At 39.5% G+C, this 25,729-nt stretch overlaps 1 protein-coding gene across 7 annotated transcripts in view; it reads right to left on the bottom strand.

Annotated features, from left to right (window-relative positions):
- The window catches only part of LOC6045837 (dystrophin, isoforms A/C/F/G/H), a 170,685-nt gene that overhangs the window by 29,069 nt on the left and 115,887 nt on the right, over positions 1 to 25,729 (bottom strand). For all 7 annotated transcript variants that reach the window (XM_038252468.1, XM_038252469.1, XM_038252471.1 and 4 more), the window contains 8 exons: positions 25,328 to 25,418; positions 25,009 to 25,263; positions 24,855 to 24,948; positions 24,704 to 24,784; positions 4,789 to 4,961; positions 4,566 to 4,716; positions 4,380 to 4,503; positions 4,128 to 4,282 (listed from right to left, as the gene is read on the bottom strand). In XM_038252468.1, coding sequence (XP_038108396.1) covers positions 4,128 to 4,282; positions 4,380 to 4,503; positions 4,566 to 4,716; positions 4,789 to 4,961; positions 24,704 to 24,784; positions 24,855 to 24,948; positions 25,009 to 25,263; positions 25,328 to 25,418 — 1,124 coding nt within the window. The remainder of the gene's footprint in view (positions 1 to 4,127; positions 4,283 to 4,379; positions 4,504 to 4,565; positions 4,717 to 4,788; positions 4,962 to 24,703; positions 24,785 to 24,854; positions 24,949 to 25,008; positions 25,264 to 25,327; positions 25,419 to 25,729) is intronic.

Here is a 25,729-nt window from a genome sequence, read left to right on the forward strand (position 1 = left end):
GTCAAAACATGTTCCAGCTCGCTGGCCATGGTGGTCGGAAAAACGTGGACGACAACACGGGGAGCATCTCAGAAAACGTTTTACACTCAAACCCCGATGGTTTGACACCAACTGTTGTCAAACGAACGGGGTCACTTTTTAGTTTGACGCCCCTTTTACACGGAGTTCACACACACTACCAAACGTTTGTTTTGATAGTGTGCGTGAGCGCCGTGTAAAAAGTGACAGTTCGTCACTTTTTAGTTTGACTTTAACCAACTAACGGGGTACAAACTAAAAAAGTGTCAAACGACGCAACCCCCCTCGATAGTTTTCAGGAAAAAATAGGGCCTTAGTGAATCAGTGATCAATAGTTAATAAGGAAAAGTTTGTGTTTTGTGTAGAAAATTGTTGCGAGATCTTTTTTATTGAATAAAAACATGTTTAAATTTGTTTCTTTTTGCTAGAGAAAATCTAGCAAACCATCTCAAAAAGCCCTTAACAAACTTTTCTCTTTAAAAAAAAACCGTATCCGTTCAAGTCTAGCAAAATTTCGGCAGGAGTCTAGCAGCAAATTTTTGCCATTTCTTTCTAACAAAATTCTTAGAGAATTCTAGCAGGTGGCCTGTCAGATTAGTTCTAGCTAAATTCTAGCAGGATTCTTACAGAACCGGTTGATTTCGCCGGCTCCTGCTAGAACCAGTTATTGCATTTGAGCTAGAATTCTTTAAGAATTCTTGCAAAGTTCTGGCCGGATGATGGCACAGTTCTAGTAAGAATATTTTCGCTCTGCTAGAATTCTGTAAGAATTCTGTGAGAACGCCGTGACTGGGCGGAAGTAGCTATTTTGAGGCGAAAATCACCCAAGCACCGCGACCGACACCCCTCCTTGTTCGGTCGCGAAAAAGGAGGGTAAGTAGTGAGCCGTAAACATATATAAGAAAGTGTGCCAGTCTTCAGAAAATCATCCACGTCTCAGACGTCGCACCGGCAGCAGCAGCAGGAAAGCTCAGCCCAGAGCAGCAGCAGCAGGACCCGAGCAGACGGTAATAACTTTGGAATAACATTATTCGATATTTGAAAATACTAGGCCAATAACATTTTATGTTATTTATTACAATTTTAGTTATTCGCCGTTATAATTTTTTTGTTATTGGATTGTTATTGTAATAACAGAGTAATAACATTTAGTAATTCTTCAAACAAATCTTTGTTATAATTTTTTGTTATTTTAACAACTAATCCGATAATTCCAATAACATTTGGAGTTATTCTTCCATAACAAAAAAAGTTATTCCCAAGTTTTTTTTTTTTGCTTTCAATCAATATCAGACCAATAACAAATTTTGTTATGATAACAAAACGAAACGAAACGATAACATAAACTGTTATTCAATTCTTATGCAGAAATGGATTTTTCAAGAAGAATCCATAACACCTTTTTGTTATTTTAACAGTATTTGTTATTGAAATGGCATGAATTTGGTTATTACCGTCTGACCGGGGAGAGAGACCAGAGCAGCAGCAGCAGCAGGAGAGAGAGAGAGAGAGGGACCAGAATTGCAAAAAAGCGCGCATCGCCTTCTCGTCAGCCAGTTGCCTCTCGATGGCCGGACCGTTTGGATCTTCTGAAGAAGGGGGTGAGGACTGCCCAACTCTTCGGAGTTGCCCTCACTTCCCGTACCTCGTCCCACTCGGGACGAGTCTGCAACGAGGCGCTCGTCTGCTGCATTCTCGCCGAACAAGTTACTTAGTAGGCCAAGCCATGGTTGTCAAACAAGCAGGAAGGGAGTGAGAACTCCTCGGATTTGCCCTCACTCCCTGTCCCTCGTCTCACCCGAGACGAGTCGGCAAAATGTCTTTCAGGAACAAATTTTGGTCTTCGGGGGTGACGGACCCCACTCCCTTCCCTATATTCTACTGCCAACAATCGTTCGTTCTTCTCTTTCCTTCCTCTCTTTGGTGTTGGTGTTTGAATAAGAATTACTAGTCAGAAATTTACCAACACATTCAAAGCATGTTTACATGGCAGCTGCGGATTTGTTTGCATCAGATGAGCTATCTCTTTCTAGCAAAAAAAAATATTGACATGAAATTCGACTTCTAGCTGTTTTTTTTTTAACTTCCGCCCGATATTTCGCAGGGGCTCTGACAGTTCAAGCTCGATCATTGTTTGCATCAGGACAGGACACTGTGGCGAGGAATTAGTCATTTTTGAGTTTATATATATATTTACTGGGCCTATAAACCCAATTTGTGTTTGGCATGAGTCTTTCCAGTCAACTCACTCGGAATTCAATTAGTTTATGAATTCTGTTTCAGAATTACTTTACTGGGTTAATTACTTTCCAGAATTATTTTACTGGGTTGGTCATAAGGGTGTGTAAGTTTTGTCGTTTGGGGGTTTCCATCTCCCATTCATGTTCTTATTCCGTAAATCTATTTAAAGTATCTAGCTTCTTCAAAATAAAGATATGGAAAACCCTATGTCCACATATCAAAACTTTACGTAGTCTTAGGCTTTCTAGGCCCAGTGAAAAAAATATAATTTAACCCAAAAATGACGAACTTCTCGTCACAGTGTCCTGATGCAAACAATGATCGAGCTCGAGCTGTCACAGCCCTGCGAAGTATATTGGCTGACATATCGGGCGGCCAGTCAAAAAAAAAAACCAGCTAGAAGTCGCCTGACAAAAAACTTTTGCTAGAAAGAGATAGGAAACCTGATGCAAACAAACGCCCAGCTGTAATGTAAACATACTTTGAATGTGTTGGTAAATTTCTGACTAGAAAGCCTTCTACGCCATTCCGGTTATGTCTGTGACATAACTAATTTGACTTTTTTTTTTTTTTTGCGCTGCGTCCTGTAGCTTCACCGACCCACGGTCGAACACTAAAAGGTAAAGTACGTGTTCGCCAGTCACCGACTCGGTACTGGACAGAACACGAATTTCCGGGGGATGCACGTCGTACGCGTCAAGGACCTCAGCCAACTGCGTTGCGGTTACTGGGATATATCCGGTGAAAACAAATTAAACCGGAAGCTTGTCCCGCGATGCATATATAAAATATGGTACGTTGCTTCGTCCTCAGTTTCCATACCGTCGGCTGGATTCTGTTTGTCCTCGTCGTCGTCACCATTGTCTTTCGTTCAGGTGACCAAGTCCGTTTGGTGGTGCCCGAGTTTTCGCAACTCGGCCTGATGAAGCACCACGAGCCGAATAAACGGATTGCAGCGCTCCGGGACGGGCTTAAGTCACCCCGGGGGAGCCATTCGCTGATAGTTTTGACACTTGAGTAGGAAAAAATCGAAAAAAAAAATTGCGGAGCACTGAAGATAGTGAACTTGCTGGCTCCAAGTTTCCAATGCTTCCGACATCGGATCATTTGTGACGTCGGACCCAAGTAACCACAAGTAAAAGTAAATCTTTCCCAGTTCCTGAGGGGAACACCCTTGAAGAGTATCGGGGCCGGCATTTACAAAGCGGATTCAGTGGCAGTTTCATTCTCAACTTAATGTTAACATGTTAAGGTTAATGTTAACATTCCATAGGTCGCCTCCCTAAGGTGTCGTGATAAGGTCCAGTTTGTGACGATACACTACCTTCCCTTTACTAAGCAATCGATTCCAGAAGGGAAAAGATCACCAGTTGTGTTGGTCCGAGCCGGGATTTGAACCCCGATCTACCGCTTACGACGCGGAAGCGTTACCACTGGGCTACGTGGCTCGGTCGAGTAACCACAAGCATTAAATCAAAACTTTGAATTCACCCTAACATAGCATACCCGGTACTTCGAAAAATTAAATAGTCTATTGAAATGCTTTGAAAGATTTATTGCATGAAACATTATAGCTTACCGTCATCAGGTCTGGGGGTGAGATTGGGTCATACAAAAATGCTGAAATTTGTATGACCCAATCTCACCCCCAGACCCAATGTCACCCCTGATGACGGTACACTATAATAACATATAGATCAGCCATTTAGCACAAAAATGTTCCAAAGCATTAATTTTATTTATTTATTGGAGAGATGCAGCCCAGAACCGAGTTGACTGGCAATGCATAAGAAAACAGCTCATAACATGAAAGTTGTCTGCAATATGCAATAAAAATAAAATTCAACAATGTTGTCTTTCGTACTTACCGTCATATATTCCTCCAGACGGTGCTTCCAGTTGTCTGAACGATCAATCAAGTGATTCCACTGTTCGGATAATTTACTAACTTCACGACGAATGCTACGCGTCAATTCTTTGTTTTGCTCTTCAGCGGACAGATATCGTGATTCACTATCAATCGCTGCAATGAGTACAACAAAGGTTGGACAGTGTTAGAAACAAACGGTCAAAATTACATTACAATTCTCTCTAATCCAAGTTAACATAACATTACTGACCTTCAGAATCACTGGTATCAGACAATGGTGGCTCTTTGGCAATGTATTGCCGACCTGTCAGCAAGTTGTTCTCAACCACAGGTCGTTTATCCTCCAACTGTCTCCGAAAAGCTCTATGATCGTCCTGTTATCAAAAAAGGTTGTCTTTAAAAATGCTACTACATATCTCGGTCTGTGGTCTCTTACCGTTTGTTTCTGCAAGCTCGCAGCATCACCTTTCATAGGTCCCAGGCCTAAGGAGGTCAACTCTGTATCTTTGCGAATGACCCATTCTGTGAGTTCCCTCAACGATAGCAGCAAAGCGTTCCAGTGTTCGGAATTGGACTCCAAACGGTTCCTGCGAAATTGCAAAAATATTCCATTTAAATAGTTTAAATACATGCTGTTGATAAAATATTAGGTTCACTACCTGATGGCAACACTTTTGAACTTCAGATGGTTCCATCTTTGGTTCATTTCATCCAAGCGACGCTGCAACATTACGGCATCTTCCTGCGAGGTCAGCGAGCCCAAGAGTTTTTTCCCTGTGCTATCGAGACGCTCGTATATTATTCGATGTGACTCTATTTCCGATTGTAAATCCTGTACAAAAAAAGAAAGAATTTTACGTATAAATTGATGTTACCCATTATGTTAGTAAAGAAAGTTTTGTATAAAATTTCACCAAACAAAGTTCTGTTTGTTGTACGGAATCGATTTGAAGGCCCAGAAATGTTCCAGGAATTCAATATTTGGAAAGGTAAAAATTTACTGTTTGTCAACACTAAGTTTAGTTTGGGAACATTGTAATAAACAACAGTTTACCATTTTTTTCAAATTCATCTTATAGATTTAAGATACCGAGATCGAGGAATACAAAAAAAGGTGAGCAAATCGACCCAATCATGCTATCTTGCCGTATGGCGCTTTTTGTCGTTTCAAGAAACAAGTGATTTGATGTTTGACATAGTAAACATTACTAAACTGATGCCCGTATGCTCTCTTGTACTATCTAGATAGGAATCCCAGCATGCTTAGTACAAAAGAGCACACCAGCATCGAAACACGTTTTGCTTGGCTGACCGTTCTTTGCATTATCCCCAAATTTGAATGCCGGAGTCCCGAGATATAGTGAAAAATGTTGACAGTAGGCGAATCCCGAGCATGGGTAAACAACAAGGGAAATGTGTAATAATACCTTTCACTGATATTAATAGGGGAAAGTGGGGCAAGTGTAACAAGCTAAGAAAATGCTCGTTATAACCCATTAAAAACGTCGGATTTTTTTATAATCATCTTATTCCAGGTCATGACTGAGACTTTAATAGACCAAGTTTTCAAAAAATCCTGTTTTTTTTTTAATGTAAAAAATGATTTTAAAATTTTTGATTTTCCGTGCGTTCTACTCAACTAGTGGGGCAAGACGAACAACCCGTTGGGGCAAGAGGAACAATGCATGACACAACGTGTTGATTTGCTAACAATTGAACTGTTAACACTTAGATACATCAGATTAGAATGTATTTGAAACGTTTCTTTCATTTTTAGATTAAAAACTAATATTTTACTAAAAATTTGATCGCTTTTGCGAAAAAAAAAAATTAATTAGATGATAAATAGTAAATTTTGGTGATATGGACTTTTTTTTTAAATTGTTTATCAGTTTTTAAGTACTTTTATGTATTAATTTCACAATAAAATATGTTGTTGCAGCAATTCGTTATTTTTTTTTTTTATTCTATGATTTTAAGCTTGAAAACATAATCAATATAATGAAAACATAGATTTTAAGACTGTTTCAAAAATTTCCCGGGATCCCGGGAATTCCCGGGATTTCAAAAATATTTTTCCCGTTTCCCGGGAAATTCAAAACCCGGGGAAATTGGACGCCCTAGTATTCCTGGATTCTTTAAAATTTATCTTAAGGATTATGCAATAGCAAAATTTGGCATCATAGCAATTTAAGGTATTGTTTTGATATTGCAAAATTGCAGAATTTGTCAACGGTCGGAAAACACATTTTGGGATTCTTTTGGTATTAAAGTGTTTTATCAAATTCCTCTGATAATGATGATAAAATAATTAGTTCTGCGCTAAAATGATGACTCAAAGCGAATGCTTTCATTGAAAACCAATAATTTCAAATTTGATTTTAAACATTTTTGAGGTTTCCTATCTCTTTCTAGCAAAAGTTTTTTGTCAGGTGACTTCTGGCTGGTTTTTTTGACTAACCGCCCGATATGTCAGCCAACATACTTTGCAGGGCTGTGACAGCTCGAGCTCGATCATTGTTTGCATCAGGACACTCTGTCGAGAAGTTCGTCATTTTTGGGTTAAATTATATTTTTTTCACTGGGTCTAGAAAGCCTTATACCCCCTAAAGAAATGACTTGAAATTGTGGAAAATTTTCTAAGTCAGGATACCACATTTTGGTTTTATATTTGTATTAAAGTGTTTTATCAAATTCCTCTGACATTATGGGAATATTTTGACCAATTCTGACAAGATAATTAATTTTGCGTTAAAATGACTTGAAAACCAAAAATGTTAAAGCTGATTTTCAATTTATGTTATATACCCAGTAACATTTTTTTTAAATCGTTGAAATTTCTCTAAGTCGGGATAACCATTTACTTAGAAAAACAAGTCAATCGACAGACTTTTGAAATTTGGTGAATTTCAATCCAATTTCATTTTAATAACACTTATTTTTCAATCTTCTTATTTTTCAGAAGCTTCAAGAACAAGCCGCTCATCAATGACAAATGTATTCGATGTGGTGAAGAATATCACTAAAAACAACATGGAATCATCAGTTGAGTAGATTTGGCTGTTGCATATGGATCATTTCCGTTTTTTTCACTAATTGCAACTGCTGCACTAAACAATTGCATGAAAATACCGAATTTTGGTATTCTTTGTGCAAATACCAGCGACCAAAATGTGCCCTTGGTTGCCCAGTAATAGATAGTAAAATACCATGAAATCATTCCAAAATCATGTATGTGGATGTGGAAGACCACAGCCTAAAAATAAAACCATGGCAATACCAAGTTTTGGTGTTCAAGCAATGTACAAAAATCCAGAAGGTTTTATTTTGTGGTATTATTTTACTCTTGGAATAACATGGTTTGGTATTGTTGTGCCCATCCACATACAAGATTTTGGTACACGCAGAAAAATAAGGCATATTTGAATCAACAAAACGTTTTGTTGATTTTAAAATCATTATTTTTGTTGAATCTACGCTAAACGTCAAAGCAGCTTTTTCGAAGCAACAAAAGACTTTAGTGGAATTGAGAAAGTCAAGGTTTGTTTCAACGCAAAATCGGCGTTGATTATATTCAACAAAAAATTTGTTGATACAAACCTCGTACAGACTGATTCTACAAAACATTTTTCTGCGTGTATGATTTCATGGTATTTTACCATCTACAGAGTAATCTACGTGCGTATGTATCGCGTGTACGTACACGAAAAAAAGTGAGGTTAAATTTTGTCAGCCAGCAAAATTAAATAGTGCGCTAGTGTGCGTACGCGAAACGTCATAAAGCTCTATTACTGGGCAACCAAGGGCACATTTTGGTCCTGTTATTTGCCCAAGTAATACTAAAATTTTGTATTCCCGTGTTATTTACCCCTGCTCGGGATGAGTCCTCCAAACATGAAACATAACAAACGAAACTATTGGCACTACGCCCCCCGGGGCATGGCCTTCCTCTAACGTGGGATTTCTGCTCCAGCGCCTCTGACGAGACAGGAGAAACCGGGACCGACGTTTTACTTCACCATCCGATAGAAGCTCAGTGGATAAGGCGGGAATCGAACCCGCGTCTCATAGCATCATCGGGATCGGCAGCCGAAGCCGCTACCCCTGCGCCACGAGACCCATAACAAATGTTTTGTAAATAATCCTTATATGACTCAGTATATGCGTACATATGAAACCTAAGGCGCATAAGTGAATCTTTCCATATTCCAGAGGGGAACACCCGTGATGAGTATCGGAGCCGGCATTTACAAAGCGGATTCAGTGACAGTTTTATTAATCGACGTAATGTTAACATGTTAAGTTTAATGTTAACATTCCATAGGTTGTCTTCCTAAGGTGTCGTGATAAGGTGACGATACACTACCTTCCCTTTACTAAGCAATCGAATCTAGAAGGGAAAAGCTCACCAGTTGTGTTGTTCCGAGCCGGAATTTGAACCCCGATCTACCCCGCTTGGGAGGCGGAAGCTTTACCACTGGGCTACGTCAGGAAGGTGATGTGTGCTATCCCTCGCCTAGACCAGACCAAAATCCATCATAAAGCTGTCAGACCAAATCTGTCAGACCAAGACTGTCAGACCAAAGAGCAAAAAGTCAACTATCTTGGTCTTCGACATAGGTGCACACAAATCGATAAAAGCAAATTTGAAAAAGAATTTTTTTTCCAATTCAATGAATTGTTTTAGACTGCAAAATTGAATGTAAGCCAGAAAACGATTAAACAGTGCGGCGTCATGTACACCGACAATCAAATAAGCAGTTAAAAGCCTTATTCTTCCACTTTAATTTTTGAACGCGTTTTTGGTTTACACCTGTACAATCTTGAAATTATTTATGCGGATATATGATTCCTCTCGTTCCATCATTCCATTGGGCTACGTGACTCATGGCTTTCTACCTAAGGTACTCGCGATTGAGTGTGTAGTAGTGCGGTTGTCAAAATCGCTATCTCTGACTCTCTCACTCCACTGACATTGACATTGTTTATGTTTTGGTTTTCCTGGCACGGTCCTTTGTTCTTTTGTTATTGTTTTGGTTTTAGTGGCACGGAGTCATGCACTCACACTAATGCAAAGCAAGATGACGAGTACCTTTGATATACAGCCTTGTACGTGACTCGGACGTAGGTTGGCGCATAGGTTGTTTTGAAAAAGTACTCTGGTAATAATTTCGAACATCACAATCAATTACCTGACTAAATCTGTCCTGCGTGTCTAAAATATTGTTAAACAGCGAAATTCGATGATCCATTATTTGAAACCCATTCCTGGGTTGAACCAGTAGCGTGTTCACCGCCTCTTGCGTGGTCCCCGGAGAAATACAGCACGTACTCTCATCAGGCTGGACGGTGGTAGTTCCGTTTCCATCGTAGCTGATTCCGCCGTAGGCCATGTTGAACAGTCGAAACTGTTCTGAAGTTTGCTTCAGTGCATCGGAGCACTTTTTGAGGTACTCCACAGAGTCCGAGCTCTTTGCGTTGATGGCAAGGATGTGAAATTTGTCCAATATCTGGTCGACTGTCTTCATAGTCTCGGCAATGTTCAGTGCAAGTTTTTCGTTGTTTTGAGATGATGGCAAAATGCAATTGTTGTTGCTGTTAATTGTATCCGAAGGCTCTGGATTGCTTCTAGTAGGGTGATTTGAGAAGGGATTAATCTTCGAAGATTTCGGATATAAAAAAGTGTTTTGATGAACAGGTTTTTCCATATTTTGGTTTACCGCTGAATTAAGAATTCTCTTGTCGTAAAATTGGTTGTTATTCAAAGCGTGTTTCAACTGTTCTGTTGGAGCTTTGATCTCGCTTGTAGAATCATCAATGGAACCCACTGTTTTGTTTGAAGACTCACTTGGTCCAACGCTCTTGATGATGGATTCATCTTTACCGTTCTCTTCGTCGCTATACTGGTCATCACCGTTCTCGTTATTCAAAACATCTGGTTCTCGCATAGAGCTACGGATGCTCTCCAGGAACAGCTTCAATTTATGCGAGGGAGTTTGGACCTCTTCATTTTCCAAATCTGCCACGGCGAGCGGCGAAAGTGGCTGCAGGAATTGCTTCGGTTTAGTATGACTGGATAACCCTTTATCGACACTTTTCGATTGCTGCAGCTGCTTCTTTTGGCTTTTAAGTTCCTGTAAAAGTTTGGCTTGCTCAGAGTAGCGCTTAACACTTTCTGTTATAGTGCGCAACTGCTCGGAGTATAATCGCAACTGTTTTTCAAGCATCGCTTGGTTTGGAGTGGCACCACATGCGGTTGAGGTTTCTGGCCGATTCAGTCTTCTATCTATCGAACCTACACTTTTTGCAGTCAATTCACTCATGTTACTATAAATAGCCTGATCAAAGGGCTGGCACATCGTAGCAGATTTACGCATTTCAATTCCATTCGTTGTCGTCCTCAGTGGCAATATATTAGATGCCCGCCTGGTTGGGACGCTTGGAGGCATTACGTTCGTGTTTCGATCCAAACTTCTGGGCCGTAGCACCACAATGGGATCATCTTGACTGCTCATGTTCCGAGGAATGCTCTGCGATCGTCGTTGAGGAACAGTTGGAGGAGTCAGCGCTACCGGGGTTGGGGCAGAATAAATGTCACAATTCCGTTTAATTGTATTATTCCCGTTGACCATCGTTCGATTATCTCCATTAGCTTGAACATTGGGGTAACAAGATTTGTACAGTTGCTCTCGATGTTCATTATCACTTGATGTAACATGAGGTATTGTTTTCCTTTCGTTGCCATTCGTTCGTTGTGCGTTGAGGAGATTTGAAGGAGAGTTCCATTTTTGTTGTGGTGTTACATACGGCATCATGGGCGCTTCGCTCAGATGCAGTGATATATTTGCATTGTCTATTCTCAACTCATTACCATCATTCAAGGATATTTTCCGGTTCATCATGAAATTCTCCAGATGAAGATCAATACTAGCCTTGTCTAGGATGGCTGATTTGGGCCTTGGAGAATTTTTTGGCGATACTTTGTACCCATTGGGAAAATTTCTTTCGAGGATGGAAAATTGTTTTGTTTTTGACAACGCTGTATTATCACTTCCAGCACAATTCATTTTCTCCCCAAAGTTGTGTTCCGGAGTCGATGCCATTTTGCCGCACTTCATTGTTGGTTTTGATCAGTGTTTCAATAAATCACTGTATATGTTATTGCCTGCCACTGTCTTCACTAGTATTGTTCACTAAACTATATTCAATACTTAAATTCTAAAATATAAAAACTGCCACTCGTTGTGGTAACTGTAGGATAATTCAAACACTATATTAAAATGTAATTTTCCTTTAATAGTGATTACCGGTAATGCCAAAATAGGTAGGTACTTAGACGAACGTTTGTAACGATTGGCATGTGATGTCAGCCCAAAACATGAAACTATCCAAAAAACAAATGTGATTTTAAAAATTGCGTGTTTAGAAAGTCACACCATCTCAGTTCCTCCCATAAATATTAATTTGAATAATGGCTCAATTTTCATACAAGCATAACAATATTCATACTATATTGCAAATAAAGAAAATATTAATATTTCCAACACATGCCACTCAATTAGATAGTCATCGTGATAACTCAGTAACAAGCTATACTTTTCCTTATCTAATCATGTCAAAAACACACACACACATCGCAACATAACTTTTTTGGTCAACACATTGCGTAGTTTATCTCCCAGCATTTTCATTATCGAATATTTTTCCTGCTTGTAACATTTCCTAACCATTTGAATGTTCTAATCACATTTATAATCATTCTAATTGTGAATTCTAACCACAGCTATGCAAAAAAATCCAGTATCCAAAGAAATTCAGGAAATCGGGAAAGCCCTATGCATAATCAAATTTGATAGATAATGCAAAAATCATTAAGTATGTCCGACATTGTTGAACATTGAAAACCCATATAAGAGCCCACAGACAGACACCAAATGCCAAAAGTTCCGCACGTTTGAATACTAAATCTGAGCTAACAGTGCCACATTTAAGTTCACAAACTGGTATTTAATTGTTCAATGTAATATCACACATCACACCCCTATTTTCGCGATCTGCCCGACATGAACGAAATATGTACAATAAAATTTTCACACTGAAGCATGGCGAAGCGAGCGCGGCACGAGGAACAAATGTTGCCGAAAGCATAGCGACGCTCAAACTAACAAAACACAGTGCAAGAGATTGTTGAGTTGGGATGCTGGATTTCCCAATTTTTCTTTCTCTCAGCCCTCCAGCAGCAGTAGCAGCAGCCGCGTTGAAGGAGCTAAAAGAAAAGCCAAAACAGCCCCGGCAGACTGCAGAGAGGCTCGTGCACTCTTTCTCTCACTGGAATTTGAATTTCGCTCATTTTCAATATTCGCTGTTTTGTTTCTCTCTTGTGTCGCTCCGCCTACAGGGTATATTTAATTTTATAAACATAAATTCTAAATCAAATTATTCGCTCTACAGCATTGCCTTTGCGTTCTCGATTGCGAGATTCCTACTCGAAACAAGGTGTCCGAAGGCTTGATTGTTGAGCCAATGAAGCACCCGTCGTCGAGCAGTTTTGCTTTTTTTTACTATGTATTTCTTATGAAGCTAACTGTCCAAAACTGCTAGACGGCGGGTACTCCATTGCAAACCTCTTTTTACACCTTAGCATCCATTCACCCCGAGATTCGAACTGATGACCTTTGAATTGTGAGTTTAACCGGTGCCAACATTTACTTCCCCGTCCGACGGAAGGCGTGATCAGACAAATCTCGTCTCGAAAAATGCCACCGGGACCTTCTGGGAACGAAACCAGGCCGACTGGGTGAGAGGCAACCACGCTTACCCCTACACCACGGGTGTTCTATGTAAATTCTACCGTTTTATACAGGAACGCTTTACTCGGTAAAATTTTAACCAAGATTGCTATGTAAAAGTCATATTTTACTGAACAGTCGATAATCTTTTTAAAAAATACTTAGCAACGGTAAAACAATTAAATGTTGTTTTTTTTCAGGCCACGCCACAGTAAAAGTATATTGAATCCAAAATAAAAATTTACGTACCGTCAGTGGGGGTGACTATGGGTCAAAAAACGAAACACCTCTCGAAATTTCTTAATAACAAAAACAATTTAAATAACATCGAAAATCTTTTAACGTAGATTTGTTCTTAGATAGTTTACTAACATTTTCCCAAAATATGGTCGATTTTGATGAACACTACCTTAAATGCCAATTGTTTGAAAATTGACCCAATCTCACCCCTTAGAGGGGGTGACATTGGGTCAAATGAAACTAAAATGATGCTGAAATACAAAGATATGGTAAAAACAAGTCATCCAACAGCGTTTCTTGTTCGAGGGAATCGTATTGACACGCTACAATGTTTGAAGTGGAGATTTTCAAACACTTGGGTAGTTTTCGAGCAATTCTAACAAAAATATTAGAAAAATGATTTTTCGAGAGGTCATTTTGGCCAAAAACGTACCCCAACTTTAGACATCTGCCAAAATAACAGGATATGTTCTAGGAACGAATTTTTTTCAGCGAAGTCATCTTAAGATGTCCCCTACACAACCCTTTTAACAGAATTCAGTTTCATTGAAAAGAATCTGAGAAATGGTAAAATCCGTAAAAAATCACTTTGACCCAATCTCACCCCCTAGACCCAATGTCACCCCCACTGACGGTAATTCTGAAGTTTTTACAGAGTCTGACCCGAACCTGCTCTAAGTTGATCTCAATCACAAAGACAAGTGCACTTCAAATATCTTGGTGGAATAAATAGTTAATAAATGACTTCAATAAATTAAAGTTTTACTGAGCTGGTTACCGAGTGCTCGGCTGTTGAGATTTCGGTAAAAAATTACCGAGAACTGTGAAAAAAATGTAAGTGTAAAATTGTCGTTACTGGGTTAAATTTTTTTAGGCAGCATACAGAAAATAAATATTAATTATTGGGTTTTTGTAAACGTAAACGTGCACAGCAAATATTCGATAGAAACAATTTTTTAATATTAATTTGAAATTGGTTTAGTTCACATTCCTTGTTATTTAGAAAATTTAACTTTCCAAGAACATGTCAGAAGTTTCAAATCTTGTTGAAGACACCAACATTTTTTAAGCATTCTACACATTTTTCTCAAAATCAGAATATGAACGTAGAAATCAAAGTTAATAGTAAAGCAGTCGATGTACCGGCTCTGTAGCCGCATATTTTATTGCTATGAAAAATGCCAAACTGTGAAGGGTTGTATAAGGACCTCAGCATATTTTATTGCTATGAAAAATGCCAAACTGTAAAGGGTTGTATAAGGGCCTCAGGAAGTTCAAAAATCCGACATCAACATTTCCCCCAGGAAGTCATCATCTACCATTAAGACGAAGAACGCAAAATCTCGGATCTACAAATAGACGCACGGCACGGTGTATTGTTCCATCCTCACAAGCTTTGAATATTGTTATTCCCTGTAAATTTCCCCGCTGTATTCGAAACTTTTCACAGGATTGAATTGAATCGGCAGCGTTTTGATTTGTGTTGGTATTTCAAAGATTTCTTTAGTAGCTTATGATTATTAAAATGCACTGTAGCAACTCTGGTTTGGCATCGACAGTTCCAGAGTTTTTTTTTGAAAAGGTTCAATAAACCAAATTTTCAATTCTTGCTTTTTGGGTGTTTTTGAATACCCCTGACTCAAGGCGGTTCTAAAAACACCCAAAAAGCATAAATTCAAAATTTGGTTTATAGGACCTTTTCAAAAATACTCTAGAGTTGTAAAAAATAAATTCTCCGATTAAGTTTTAGTATGGTTCCTCTTGTAGAGCATGCCCATAAGGGACTTTCATCGAAAATATCAGCTCATTTAGTTGTAAACTGGCTGCGCGCATCAGGGTTAAAGTTTACATGGAAATTACTATGGGAAATTGGAACGTTTTGTTCAAACGCTTCTACAGGTCTGGGAATATTACGCGCCAACGTCTGGTATGGTCAGGCCTAAGAGGAATGGTCTGGAGACCATTTTCCCCGAAGAGAGCACACGGATTCGTTGTACCCGGAATCAATAGTTTTCCCTTAAAAAGCATCAAATTTTCCTTAGCATGCTTTGATAGCTTGATGCACACCGCGACGCCATATGTCAGGTAGCTACTACGTGGGTGAGAAATGGCTGGAATATTCAATTGCAAACCGTCTTTTAACTAGAAAATGAACATTTCGAGCAATCCTGATATTATTTAGTCGAATTCATAATTTTGCATAGCAAATTCGCGTTTTTTCAGCACTGGCCGACCAACTCGATATGTACGACTTGAGGAGAAAACAAACTTCCTTTTGTAACTTGTCGTATGAATCACTTTTGGATAATGGATATATATTAAAGGGGCAATATTTACACATTACATGTGTAAAAATCGTGCCTTTTTATTTCAGCATTGACAAATCAACGGGGTACAAATTTAACAGTTTCAAACGTAAAAGATGAAAGTCAACAGGAATGACATTTATATTAAAGAAGTGTCTGTTCAAACTATGCTTTGTGATATTCCAGTGAATCCCTCTATACAGAACCTGTCATCTCAAATAAAACGTTTTTGTTTTGCTTATTAACATACCTGCTCAATACCCGAGGTCAATATTCTGCCAAGACGGGCGTCGTTAGTGGTCTGGATATCGGAACTGATAGACCCTACTCGACCACCCTGATACACCATTTAAATGGGCTCTTTAAACCGGTATTTAAGAGTCCGTGACAATTTATGTACATCGATCGAAAGTTACCGCACAATCCGCATACACTCAAACCCCGATGGTTTGACACCAATTGTTGTCAAACCAACGGGGTTTCGTTTTAGTTTGACAAACTGGTTACCCTATTCGCAACATTTTTTTTCCATGCTTGCAACCCTATCTGTGTTTATGTTTTGATTTGTGACTTGTTTATAAACAAATCCAGCTTGAGCTGAAGCATGGCTTTCTACCTAAGGTACTCGCGATTGAGTGTGTAGTAGTGCGGTTGTCAAAATCGCTATCTCTGACTCTCTCACTCCACTGACACTAGCATTGTTTATGTTTTGGTTTTCCTGGCACGGTCCATTGTTCTTTTGTTATTGTTTTGGTTTTAGTGGCACGGAGTCATGCACTCACACTCATGCAAAGCAAGATGATATACAGCCTTGGAGCTGAAGCACGTGGATAAATTTCTGCTCATCGGTGGGGTTCTTTCAACGTAAGTTTGCGGAGGTGCCTGTTGGACCAAGTTACGGTGGCCAAACGTGTCATGTTCCGGTGGTCAAACGGATTGTTTTGGAAATTGGTTCTAACAAAGTTTTGTTTTCTTGTAGTGTTTAAACAACCGAAAACAAGGGTGGGGGGGGGGGGAAGCGGTCATGGCTGGATGGTTACGATGTTCGCTTTATAAGCGAATGGTTCTGGGTTCGATACCCATCTGCTTCCAACGAGAAAGTTCTGGACTCATTGAATTTGGAATTAATGAAAAAACATGAAGCTAACGGCGGGGTTCGATCCCCTGTCCTTAGGTTTGGCAAGCAAAATGCTTTCCACTTAACCGTGGAGAACATTGGTAGCTTGAGGAGGAATTAGACTGGTATAGTTGAATCCAAGAATAGGATAAAGAGTCAAATTGAATGCAAGTTGAACATCAGAACTAAAAAAAAAAAAGATTGCAAGCGCAGATGAAATTGAATCTAAAAATACCTCGCTATAAATAGCCTGGGCGACTGGTAGAATTCATCCAATAAGAGATGAGAAGAATTGAAAACTTTCCCATTAGAAATGAGAACACACGAAGAATTCGAACAACAATGCAACGGTCGTTACCACTCGCCTAGGGTGGATCCTCAGACCATTCACCTTCCCAAAAACCGTCCAACTCCAAGCGAAACTTACTTGGGGACACCGTGGTAACTTGCCCTTGACCCCTTAAACAAGTGGAGCATCAACACTTCCCGTCTTCCAAATCCCTTTCCTTGTGGAGATGGGAGCGGCCGGAAATGGACGGCTGCCATGGTGGTGAGAATCTGGTTCAGGTGGAATTGGTTCTATTCCCAATTATCGATTCCTGGGCAACTTGGGCTTAGACAATCATCACATCACTTGGCGAAAATCCAGTCTACAATCCGCTAAAATCACCGTCTCCTAGCGAAGCGAAGCGAAGTGTTTAAACAACCAAAAACAAGCTCGATCGACAATGGCATCAGGATGATGGGGTCCAGTTGATTTTGTTGTTGTTAATTGAATAAACACCTTTGAATTTCTTTGTTTTTTTTTGTGGCTTTTAATCAAAGTTATCAGCTTCAAATAACTGCGTGCAGCTGTCCTACTTTTGCCGTCCTGAAGAAAGCGTTACCCGCCAAAGAACTCGAGCAGATACAAAAGCATGGTGAAGGGTGAACCTTTCGTAGTACAGACCGCAAAAATCCTTCAGCTCAAAATATTTCGCCTGAAGCAGCTTTTAAGTTCTCCTGTTCCGTTGTTCCTTCGTCACTTTTTAGTTTGACTTTGTCAAACCAACGAGGTACAAACTAAAAAGTGTCAAACGAAAAAGTGACCAATCACCGGGGGTTGAGTGTACTTAAAAAAACACGCACTAAATAATAATACATCTCGAAGTTCATGTTATTGTTGCAATTTTAAGTGTTGTGTACAATAATTGATGTGACTCGTCGCGAATTTTATGTTAAATTGCTAAAATTGTTGTTTAATTGTAAATTATTGTGCCAAGAAGACTTTGTGTTTGTCGACGGGAAGTACCAGGACGCCGCCCAGCAAGCAAGAAACCCGAAGCTGGAAGTACCACACCGTGCGTCGTTACCACTAGTCCATTGGGGGCCATTGGGGGTGGTAAATGTGCGTAATCCTTGAGGGTGACAAGATGAGGAGGAGATGGGTTGACGCGTAAGAGGGCAGAGGTTCAGGGTTTTGACCCGACCGGTTGCTTGGTCATTTAGTCCGGATATCGAGAAGTGGAAGGTTGTCGGCAAGTGCAACCGTTACCCACGAAGACCAGAGTTGGTGTAGTGAATCCTTGGAGGATTGTGAAGTGCCCGGAAGAGCTACATCCGTGGCCGTTACGAGAGAACAGGAGCTTCTTGTGTGAGAATTGGATATCCAGGTATGACCGACAAACCCCAAGCCTGACCATCCCCTAACTGCCATTTTGAATCCCTCATCCAGGACCCCTTTGTGTTCTTTTGTTCACTGTGTGAACACCAATTGGTTTCACCCGGGCCCAGCGACATCCGGCCGCTATTCCGTTACCGTTACATCAGTGTTCGACCGCAAGGCCGTTACCGTTACATCCGCGAACCCTAACTCCGGACTGTTCCGACTGAGTCCTTAGACACCGTCGAAGCCTGTTGCACGTCACCAAGCACAAGAAGGGCGCGGACGGCAGACAAGGGTCCTTGAAGGCGAAGCGTCGGAGGGTCCATTCGACTGACGTATAAGCCACCCCCTAGGCAGAGCGCCGGAAGAGCGTCGACGACAGCAGGAAGGAGCAGCGACAAAGGCAGAGCAACGAGAACGGGCCCCGAAGTAGTGCACCGGAAGTGCTAACAAAGGAAGAGGACGTGTGAGGTAGGAGTAGTAATAAGGAAGTTGGACGGGACGTGTGAGCTAGTGGAAATGGAAAGATGTTGCGTCTCGAAATTTGGTGGTCGAGGTGAAGAACAAGACACAAACAAAGAAGATGTACATATTCAAATTAACATTTCGATGCCTCTCGATGTGTTGTCACAGTATGCTCACTCGCATCGTGGTTCAAACGATACGTCATGACGCTCAAATGTGGTTCGCAGATTTTCAAAAAAGTGTCCACGTGAGTTATGGATGGTTCTTTGATAACTTTATCGTTAACAAATTTGAACAATTTTGTGGGAGTGAAGAATGAAAACAAATAAGTTTTTCTATCAGTGCCTACATTCTCCGTTGGTGAACCGTTCGCTTAATACTCTCTTTACTACGTTCAGAGCGGAGCGGTATGCGAGCAGAAAAATGATGATTGAGATTTTGGTTCGAGAACCGTTCAAACCCGCCGCTCTCAGCGTTCGATAAGCGCTCACCCGATAAGTTCGTCGATTGAGTGGTTATGATACGCTCGCATACGCGAACCGTGGCACCACTGTTTTTGATTAATCTCGAGCGTCACGCTGACCCTGGGTATTTTCCGGGAAGAGTCCCATCGGTTTTGTACCAAGGGAATGATGGAAAGAGAGGAATCACAAATCCGTATAAATAATTTCAAGATTTTTTAGGTGTAAACCGAAAACGCGATCAAAAATTAAAATGGAAGAAAAAGGCTTTTTTACTGCATATCGAATTGTCGGTGAACAGGACGCCGCACTGTTTAATCATTTTCTGACGTACATTCAATTTTGCAGTCCAAACCCAGTCATTGAATTGGAAATTTTTTTTTTTCAAATTTTCTTTTCTTGATTTGTGTGCACCTACTGCGAAGACCAAGATTGTTTACTTTTTGCTCTTTGGTCTGACAGTCTTGGTCTGACAGATTTGGTCTGTCAGTTTTATCATGGATTTTGGTCTGGTCTAGGCGAGGGATAGGACACAGCACCTTCCTGTTTTGTACGCCCTGACACCGGAAGCACATCTCTTTTAGAGTGTGTTCACTTCGAGTATGGGAGTAAACACCAGTTATTATAGCATGTAACAAAAAAACAGTCGTTTAGCTTGTCATACACACTAGCCTGTCCCATTTTGAAGTCATGTCGAGGAATTTCAGGAGCTCACTTCTTAAATGATAGATTATGATGTTAGGAACAATGTTTTCTTAGACAAGAAAAAATAATAAAATACTTTCTCGCACCCCCTAATCGATTTACTGAAAAAAGTCACTTTTTGCCTTTCTTACTAAAGAAAGGTATAGGGTTTGCTTTTGGCTCCGACGCCAAATCCAGCTTCGTTCCCAAATCATTTCTCGAGAAATATTCATTCGAAAAATCTGCAAAAAATCATGGACGATCGATTTTCGACGCCCGATCGATTGACAATGACAAAATTGGTCTATCTCCAATATCCGAATTTTGGTGCTTAATTTACTGTAGAGCACGCGTGACGTCCGTGTGTGGTAAAAAAGTGCTCAATTTTGTGGTAGGGGGTTTCTCAGAGCCCACATTATGGATTTAAGCTCTCTTGGGCGCATTTGAAAGGGGATGTACTGAACCTGAACCAGTTTCATTCCAAATTTGAATTTATCCATTTTTTATGGGGACTCGGAGTGTGTTTTCACCTGATCAGGCGGTTTTCAAGTGAAAATTCGGTCGAAAATTGAGGTATTGAAATCGTTAATTTATCCAAAAAATTGCATTTTTCGAGCCCTACATCCTCCCAAATTTTCATCCATGTCGGTAATGTGGTTCTTGATTTACAGCTTGAAGACTAATTCACTGAGAGGGGGAAAAAACCCCTAAAAAAGGTAAAAGCCAACTTTCACCAAATGCCAACACTATTCCTTTGGCATTTTATCTATTTTTTTTTCTCCATATCATAATCTAGACCATAATCGAGGTTCTGAAACAAATTTGACCTCATTCGGATTTACCGTTCAGATTTTAGAAAATTTCCATTTTTGCCTTTCTTACTAAAGAAAGGTATAGGGTTTGCTTTTGGCTCCGACGCCAAATCCAGCTTCGTTCCCAAATCATTTCTCGAGAAATATTCATTCGAAAAATCTGCAAAAAATCATGGACGATCGATTTTCGACGCCCGATCGATTGACAATGACAAAATTGGTCTATCTCCAATATCCGAATTTTGGTGCTTAATTTACTGTAGAGCACGCGTGACGTCCGTGTGTGGTAAAAAAGTGCTCAATTTTGTGGTAGGGGGTTTCTCAGAGCCCACATTATGGATTTAAGCTCTCTTGGGCGCATTTGAAAGGGGATGTACTGAACCTGAACCAGTTTCATTCCAAATTTGAATTTATCCATTTTTTATGGTTACTCGGAGTGTGTTTTCACCTGATCAGGCGGTTTTCAAGTGAAAATTCGGTCGAAAATTGAGGTATTGAAATCGTTAATTTATCCAAAAAATTGCATTTTTCGAGCCCTACATCCTCCCAAATTTTCATCCATGTCGGTAATGTGGTTCTTGATTTACAGCTTGAAGCCTAATCCACTGTGAGGGGGAAAAAAACCCTAAAAAAGGTAAAAGCCAACTTTCACCAAATGCCAACACTATTCCTTTGGCATTTTATCTATTTTTTTTTCTCCATATCATAATCTAGACCATAATCGAGGTTCTGAAACAAATTTGACCTCATTCGGATTTACCGTTCAGATTTTAGAAAATTTCCATTTTTGCCTTTCTTACTAAAGAAAGGTATAGGGTTTGCTTTTGGCTCCGACGCCAAATCCAGCTTCGTTCCCAAATCATTTCTCGAGAAATATTCATTCGAAAAATCTGCAAAAAATCATGGACGATCGATTTTCGTCACCTCGTCGACAAGTTGTCAAGTTGAGCTTCACATGCAGACGCGAGCAATGCAGACGCGAGCAATGCAGACGCGAGCAATGCTGGTGCGTATAGAGTTTTGATACTAGATTACCCCCTTTTAGTGCAAGTTGCTTTATCGATTGCTCGTTCATCACACATCGCCTTTCATGATTATCTATGCTAAGCTTCAATGAACGCATACTAGACGCAAGCAGCTATCCGTTCTGAAGCCCCATGTTCATTCTTTTGCCTTTCTTTTTTGTTTTGCTCATTCTCTGATCGATCTCTGAGTGAACGAATTTATATTGAGCGTCCAAGTTTCCCATGCACCAGTGACAACACACATCGCGGGTTTGGTTTTCTAGCTTCGGTACGAGCCTTTTTGTGTGTTAGTATTTTGGTTCATCGTATCGTCTCGTCGGCAATAGAGCTATCTAAGCCCGATCTCACGCACACTAGTGCACCATTTGTTTTGCTGGCGGGTACAAAATTTAACCTCAATCTTTTTCGTGTACGTACACGCAATACATGCGCACGTAGATAACTCTATGAACCCAGCGTGCGTTTGTCGTAGTGAAGTCTCACCGAGCGCTCAGTCGCAGTATGCTTCCCAAACCCAAAAACGCCTAAATGCATACTACATCATTTTCTGGCTGGTTTATTGAAAGCTCACAATTTTGCCTGACGCCTAAATGTCAGTTTAGTGAATTCCAGCAGGCGTTTCAAAGCTTTCAAGAACATTTATGCGGTTCAACGTTACATCGTTTACAACACGGCAAATTCTCGGGTGTGGTAACACTTTATGCCAGTCATTTTGTAACCACTTTAACGCTCTGGAGCAAGACGGAATTATTTTGTTTTCTCGTTAATTCTTGATATTTTGAAAAGTGCAAAAAACTCTCAGAGAATAAGAACAATTTAGAGATAGAAAGAAAACATTACGAACATCGCAAATTGTGAGCTAATTCTCTGCCTCACAGATAATTTGTTCTGATTTTAAAAATCGAAAATGCTTGTGTGCGAGCACAGCTTACACCCGGCCATGGCAAATGAGGCAAAAACCAGCTCATTTCAGTTTTATGAAAAAATCATGTTGAGTTTTGAATTGATTCATGAATGGACCATTCTTCATTGTGGTATATCTTTGAAAAAAAAATCAACTGCCGTTATCTTCCTTTTGTTAGAAAGGCTCTATCTCACCCCAGGTGGGATTAAATCGGGTTTTTGAACAAATTTTCTAAAATCGCTGGGAATCAAAACAGAAACTGATTCGATCTGGTCAGCATTATCTTCAAACGAAAGGTTTTTGTACATAGATTAAGATGCACTGTTAAGATGCAATATTCGACCAAAACCTAAGTTTTTGGACTCTCCCTGGCGGATTTTGTCGAAAAGATCGCTTTTTTTTCAAAAAAAAAAACAGAAATGCTCATTTAATTTAGGGTAGCCTATTTCTCCCAGTAAAACCACTACATGCAGCTTGTAGGAAATTTTACGACGAACATTTCCCTCTGAGAAAATGCAATTTCGACACTTCAGAGCCGAGATATTTGAGTTTTAGTGAGAAAAAAAGTGCTAATTTTCAAAATTTCTCGGAATTCAGAAGAGGCCCACTAATTACACGATGTTGCAAGCATGTGTCGCAAAGGTTTAGGTATGCTTTCTTTTAGTAATTTTGGCCGCAGAATCCGAATCTGAAATCAAATTTCGTGTAAACAGTGATGTTTTTTAGCTACACCCTTTTGGAATGTTATTTGCGAGATTAAATCGCTGCAATTCAAATTGCTTGCAAGTTCGGTCATACTTTTCTCGGTTTTCGTACCACTTTGATTGTTATTTTACTCACAGAACTCTTTATGTGTAATCTCTTTTACGTTCTGATAATGTTTTAACAATGTGTTTAGAAATTCGGAAATCGCATATTTTTATTTGGCGGGAACTTAAGCTAATATGGATTTATAAGAAAAAGAATACCAGGAGAAAATTTTAGGAAAAGTGGTTGCATTCGGTTTAATATGTTTGGAAAATTGCATTAAAATAAGTTCTAGAAGACTTTTTCGAACACTTTTCATAAAAAAAATATAACAATCATAAAAAATGCTTCAGAATTTTTAGTTTTCTCTATTTATTAATCAATCCTTAATTCTAGTAAGGAACCATTCATAAACCATGTGGACACTTTGATAGGAGGGGGGGGGGGGGGAAGGGTTCAGCGATTTTCCACGCTTAATATAAATAAAAAATGTTTTGTATGGAAATTGGGGGGGAGGGGGTCTGCGATTTAAAAAAAGGTGTCCACGTGGTTTATGCATAGTCCCTAAGCCCCCACCAAATAACAATATGTGATTTTTCGAATTGCTTAAGATAATCAAAACGTAAAAAAAGATCTGTGGAACGAAAACCGAGAAAAGTATGACCGAATCGAATTGGAGCGATTTAATCACGCAAATAACATTCCAAAAGGGTGTAGCTAAAAACATCACTGTTTTCACGAAAATTGATTTCAGATTCGGATTCAGCGGCCAAAATTACTAAAAGAAAGCATACCCTGCTTCAGAATTCTGAGTAATTTTGAAAGTTAGCACTTTTTTTCTCACTAAAACTCAAATATCTAATTTCCTACAAGCTGCATGTATTGGTTTTACTGTGAAAAATAGGCTAACCTAAATTAAATGAACATTTCTGTTTTTTTTTTTTTGACATATATCCGCCTGGGAGAGTCAAAAAACTTGGGTTTTGGTCCAATATTGATAGTGCATCTTAATCTATGGACAAAAACCTTTCGTTTGAAGATAATACTCACCAGATCGAATCAGTTTTTGTATTGATTCCAAGTGTTTTTAGAAAATTTGTTCAAAAAAGCGACTTTTTTCAGTAAATCGATTAGGGGGAGCGAGAAAGTATTTTATTATTTTTTCTTGTCTAAGAAAACATTGTTCCTAACATCATAATCTATCATTTAAGAAGTGAGCACCTGAAATTCCTCGACATGACCTCAAAATGGGAAAGGCTAATACACACACAACCTTTTTTGTCGTAGAGAAGAAGATGATATATAGAAAAAGAAAAAACTTTTTTTTTTGCTGTAAACAATCTGAATACAATTTTGGCACAAACGAACATAAATCTTACCTTAAATGAATGTGGATTTCTATCTATTTCAGATTCAGTATTCTCGCAAAGCGATTCTGCTTCGCTGAGCCATCCCAAAAACTGTAACAATGCAAATAAAAAATACGAGTTTTATTAAAAACTCAAAACAACTTGATAACGTTGAAAATACCTGATCCAATGATTTATCAAATGACTGCAACGAATGAACTGCTGCATGAAGTGATTTTCCTCGCGATATCACAGCATTATTCAAATTGTTATATCTATGTAACAATGAAAAACGTTTAGTACTAAGATATTTCATTTGAAAACATTATAATTACCTAAGATTTACAGATTCCGTCATCCGCTTGATCCGTGATGTGTCATCCGATGGATATACAGCAATCAATTTCTGCGTCAGCTGATTGAATAGTTCAATGTGATGCTTATACTGATGCAGCTCAGCGTGGAAGGATTTTTGCTCTTTCTGTTGAATTTCCAGCACGTCCGCTGTGGTGGCTACCACTCCCATTCGCTCCGATCGCGACTCCATGCGATTTAACCAGCTCTCGATGTCGATTCTCTTTGCTTCATATCTATTTTTAATAAAAGATAAATGTGAATCAAGAGGAAATATTCTCTTCAACGCTGAAAATATACCTCTGCGAATCACCAAGCATCGCTGTAAGCTGGGATTTACGCTCAAGAACGGATTGTGATGTGTCCTCCCACTGATCGCGCATTCGAGTAGCTACAAGAAAATGATATATCTGGTTAGTTTTGGAAACATGTTGGCTTGGACTACAACAAAATGAATAAAACATTAAATAAAAGTCTCTCAGGCGTTGAAAGTTTAAATCAAAAGTGGAACTACAATCGAGCTTGAAACAATTATAAAATCATATAAACATCAAAATTCGGATGGCTTGTTCCACAAACCTTGGTTATTTTGCTGAGAGTACTGCGTTTCGTCGTGAGAGGAGCGACGTCTAAGCCTAACATCTTCCCTCGACAAACCACTCTGTCTGTTAAGAGCCGCATGTTCATTATTGCGAGCAATGA

Source organism: Culex quinquefasciatus, chromosome 2 (genome assembly GCF_015732765.1).
Source record: "Culex quinquefasciatus strain JHB chromosome 2, VPISU_Cqui_1.0_pri_paternal, whole genome shotgun sequence".
Taxonomy (NCBI): domain Eukaryota; kingdom Metazoa; phylum Arthropoda; class Insecta; order Diptera; family Culicidae; genus Culex; species Culex quinquefasciatus.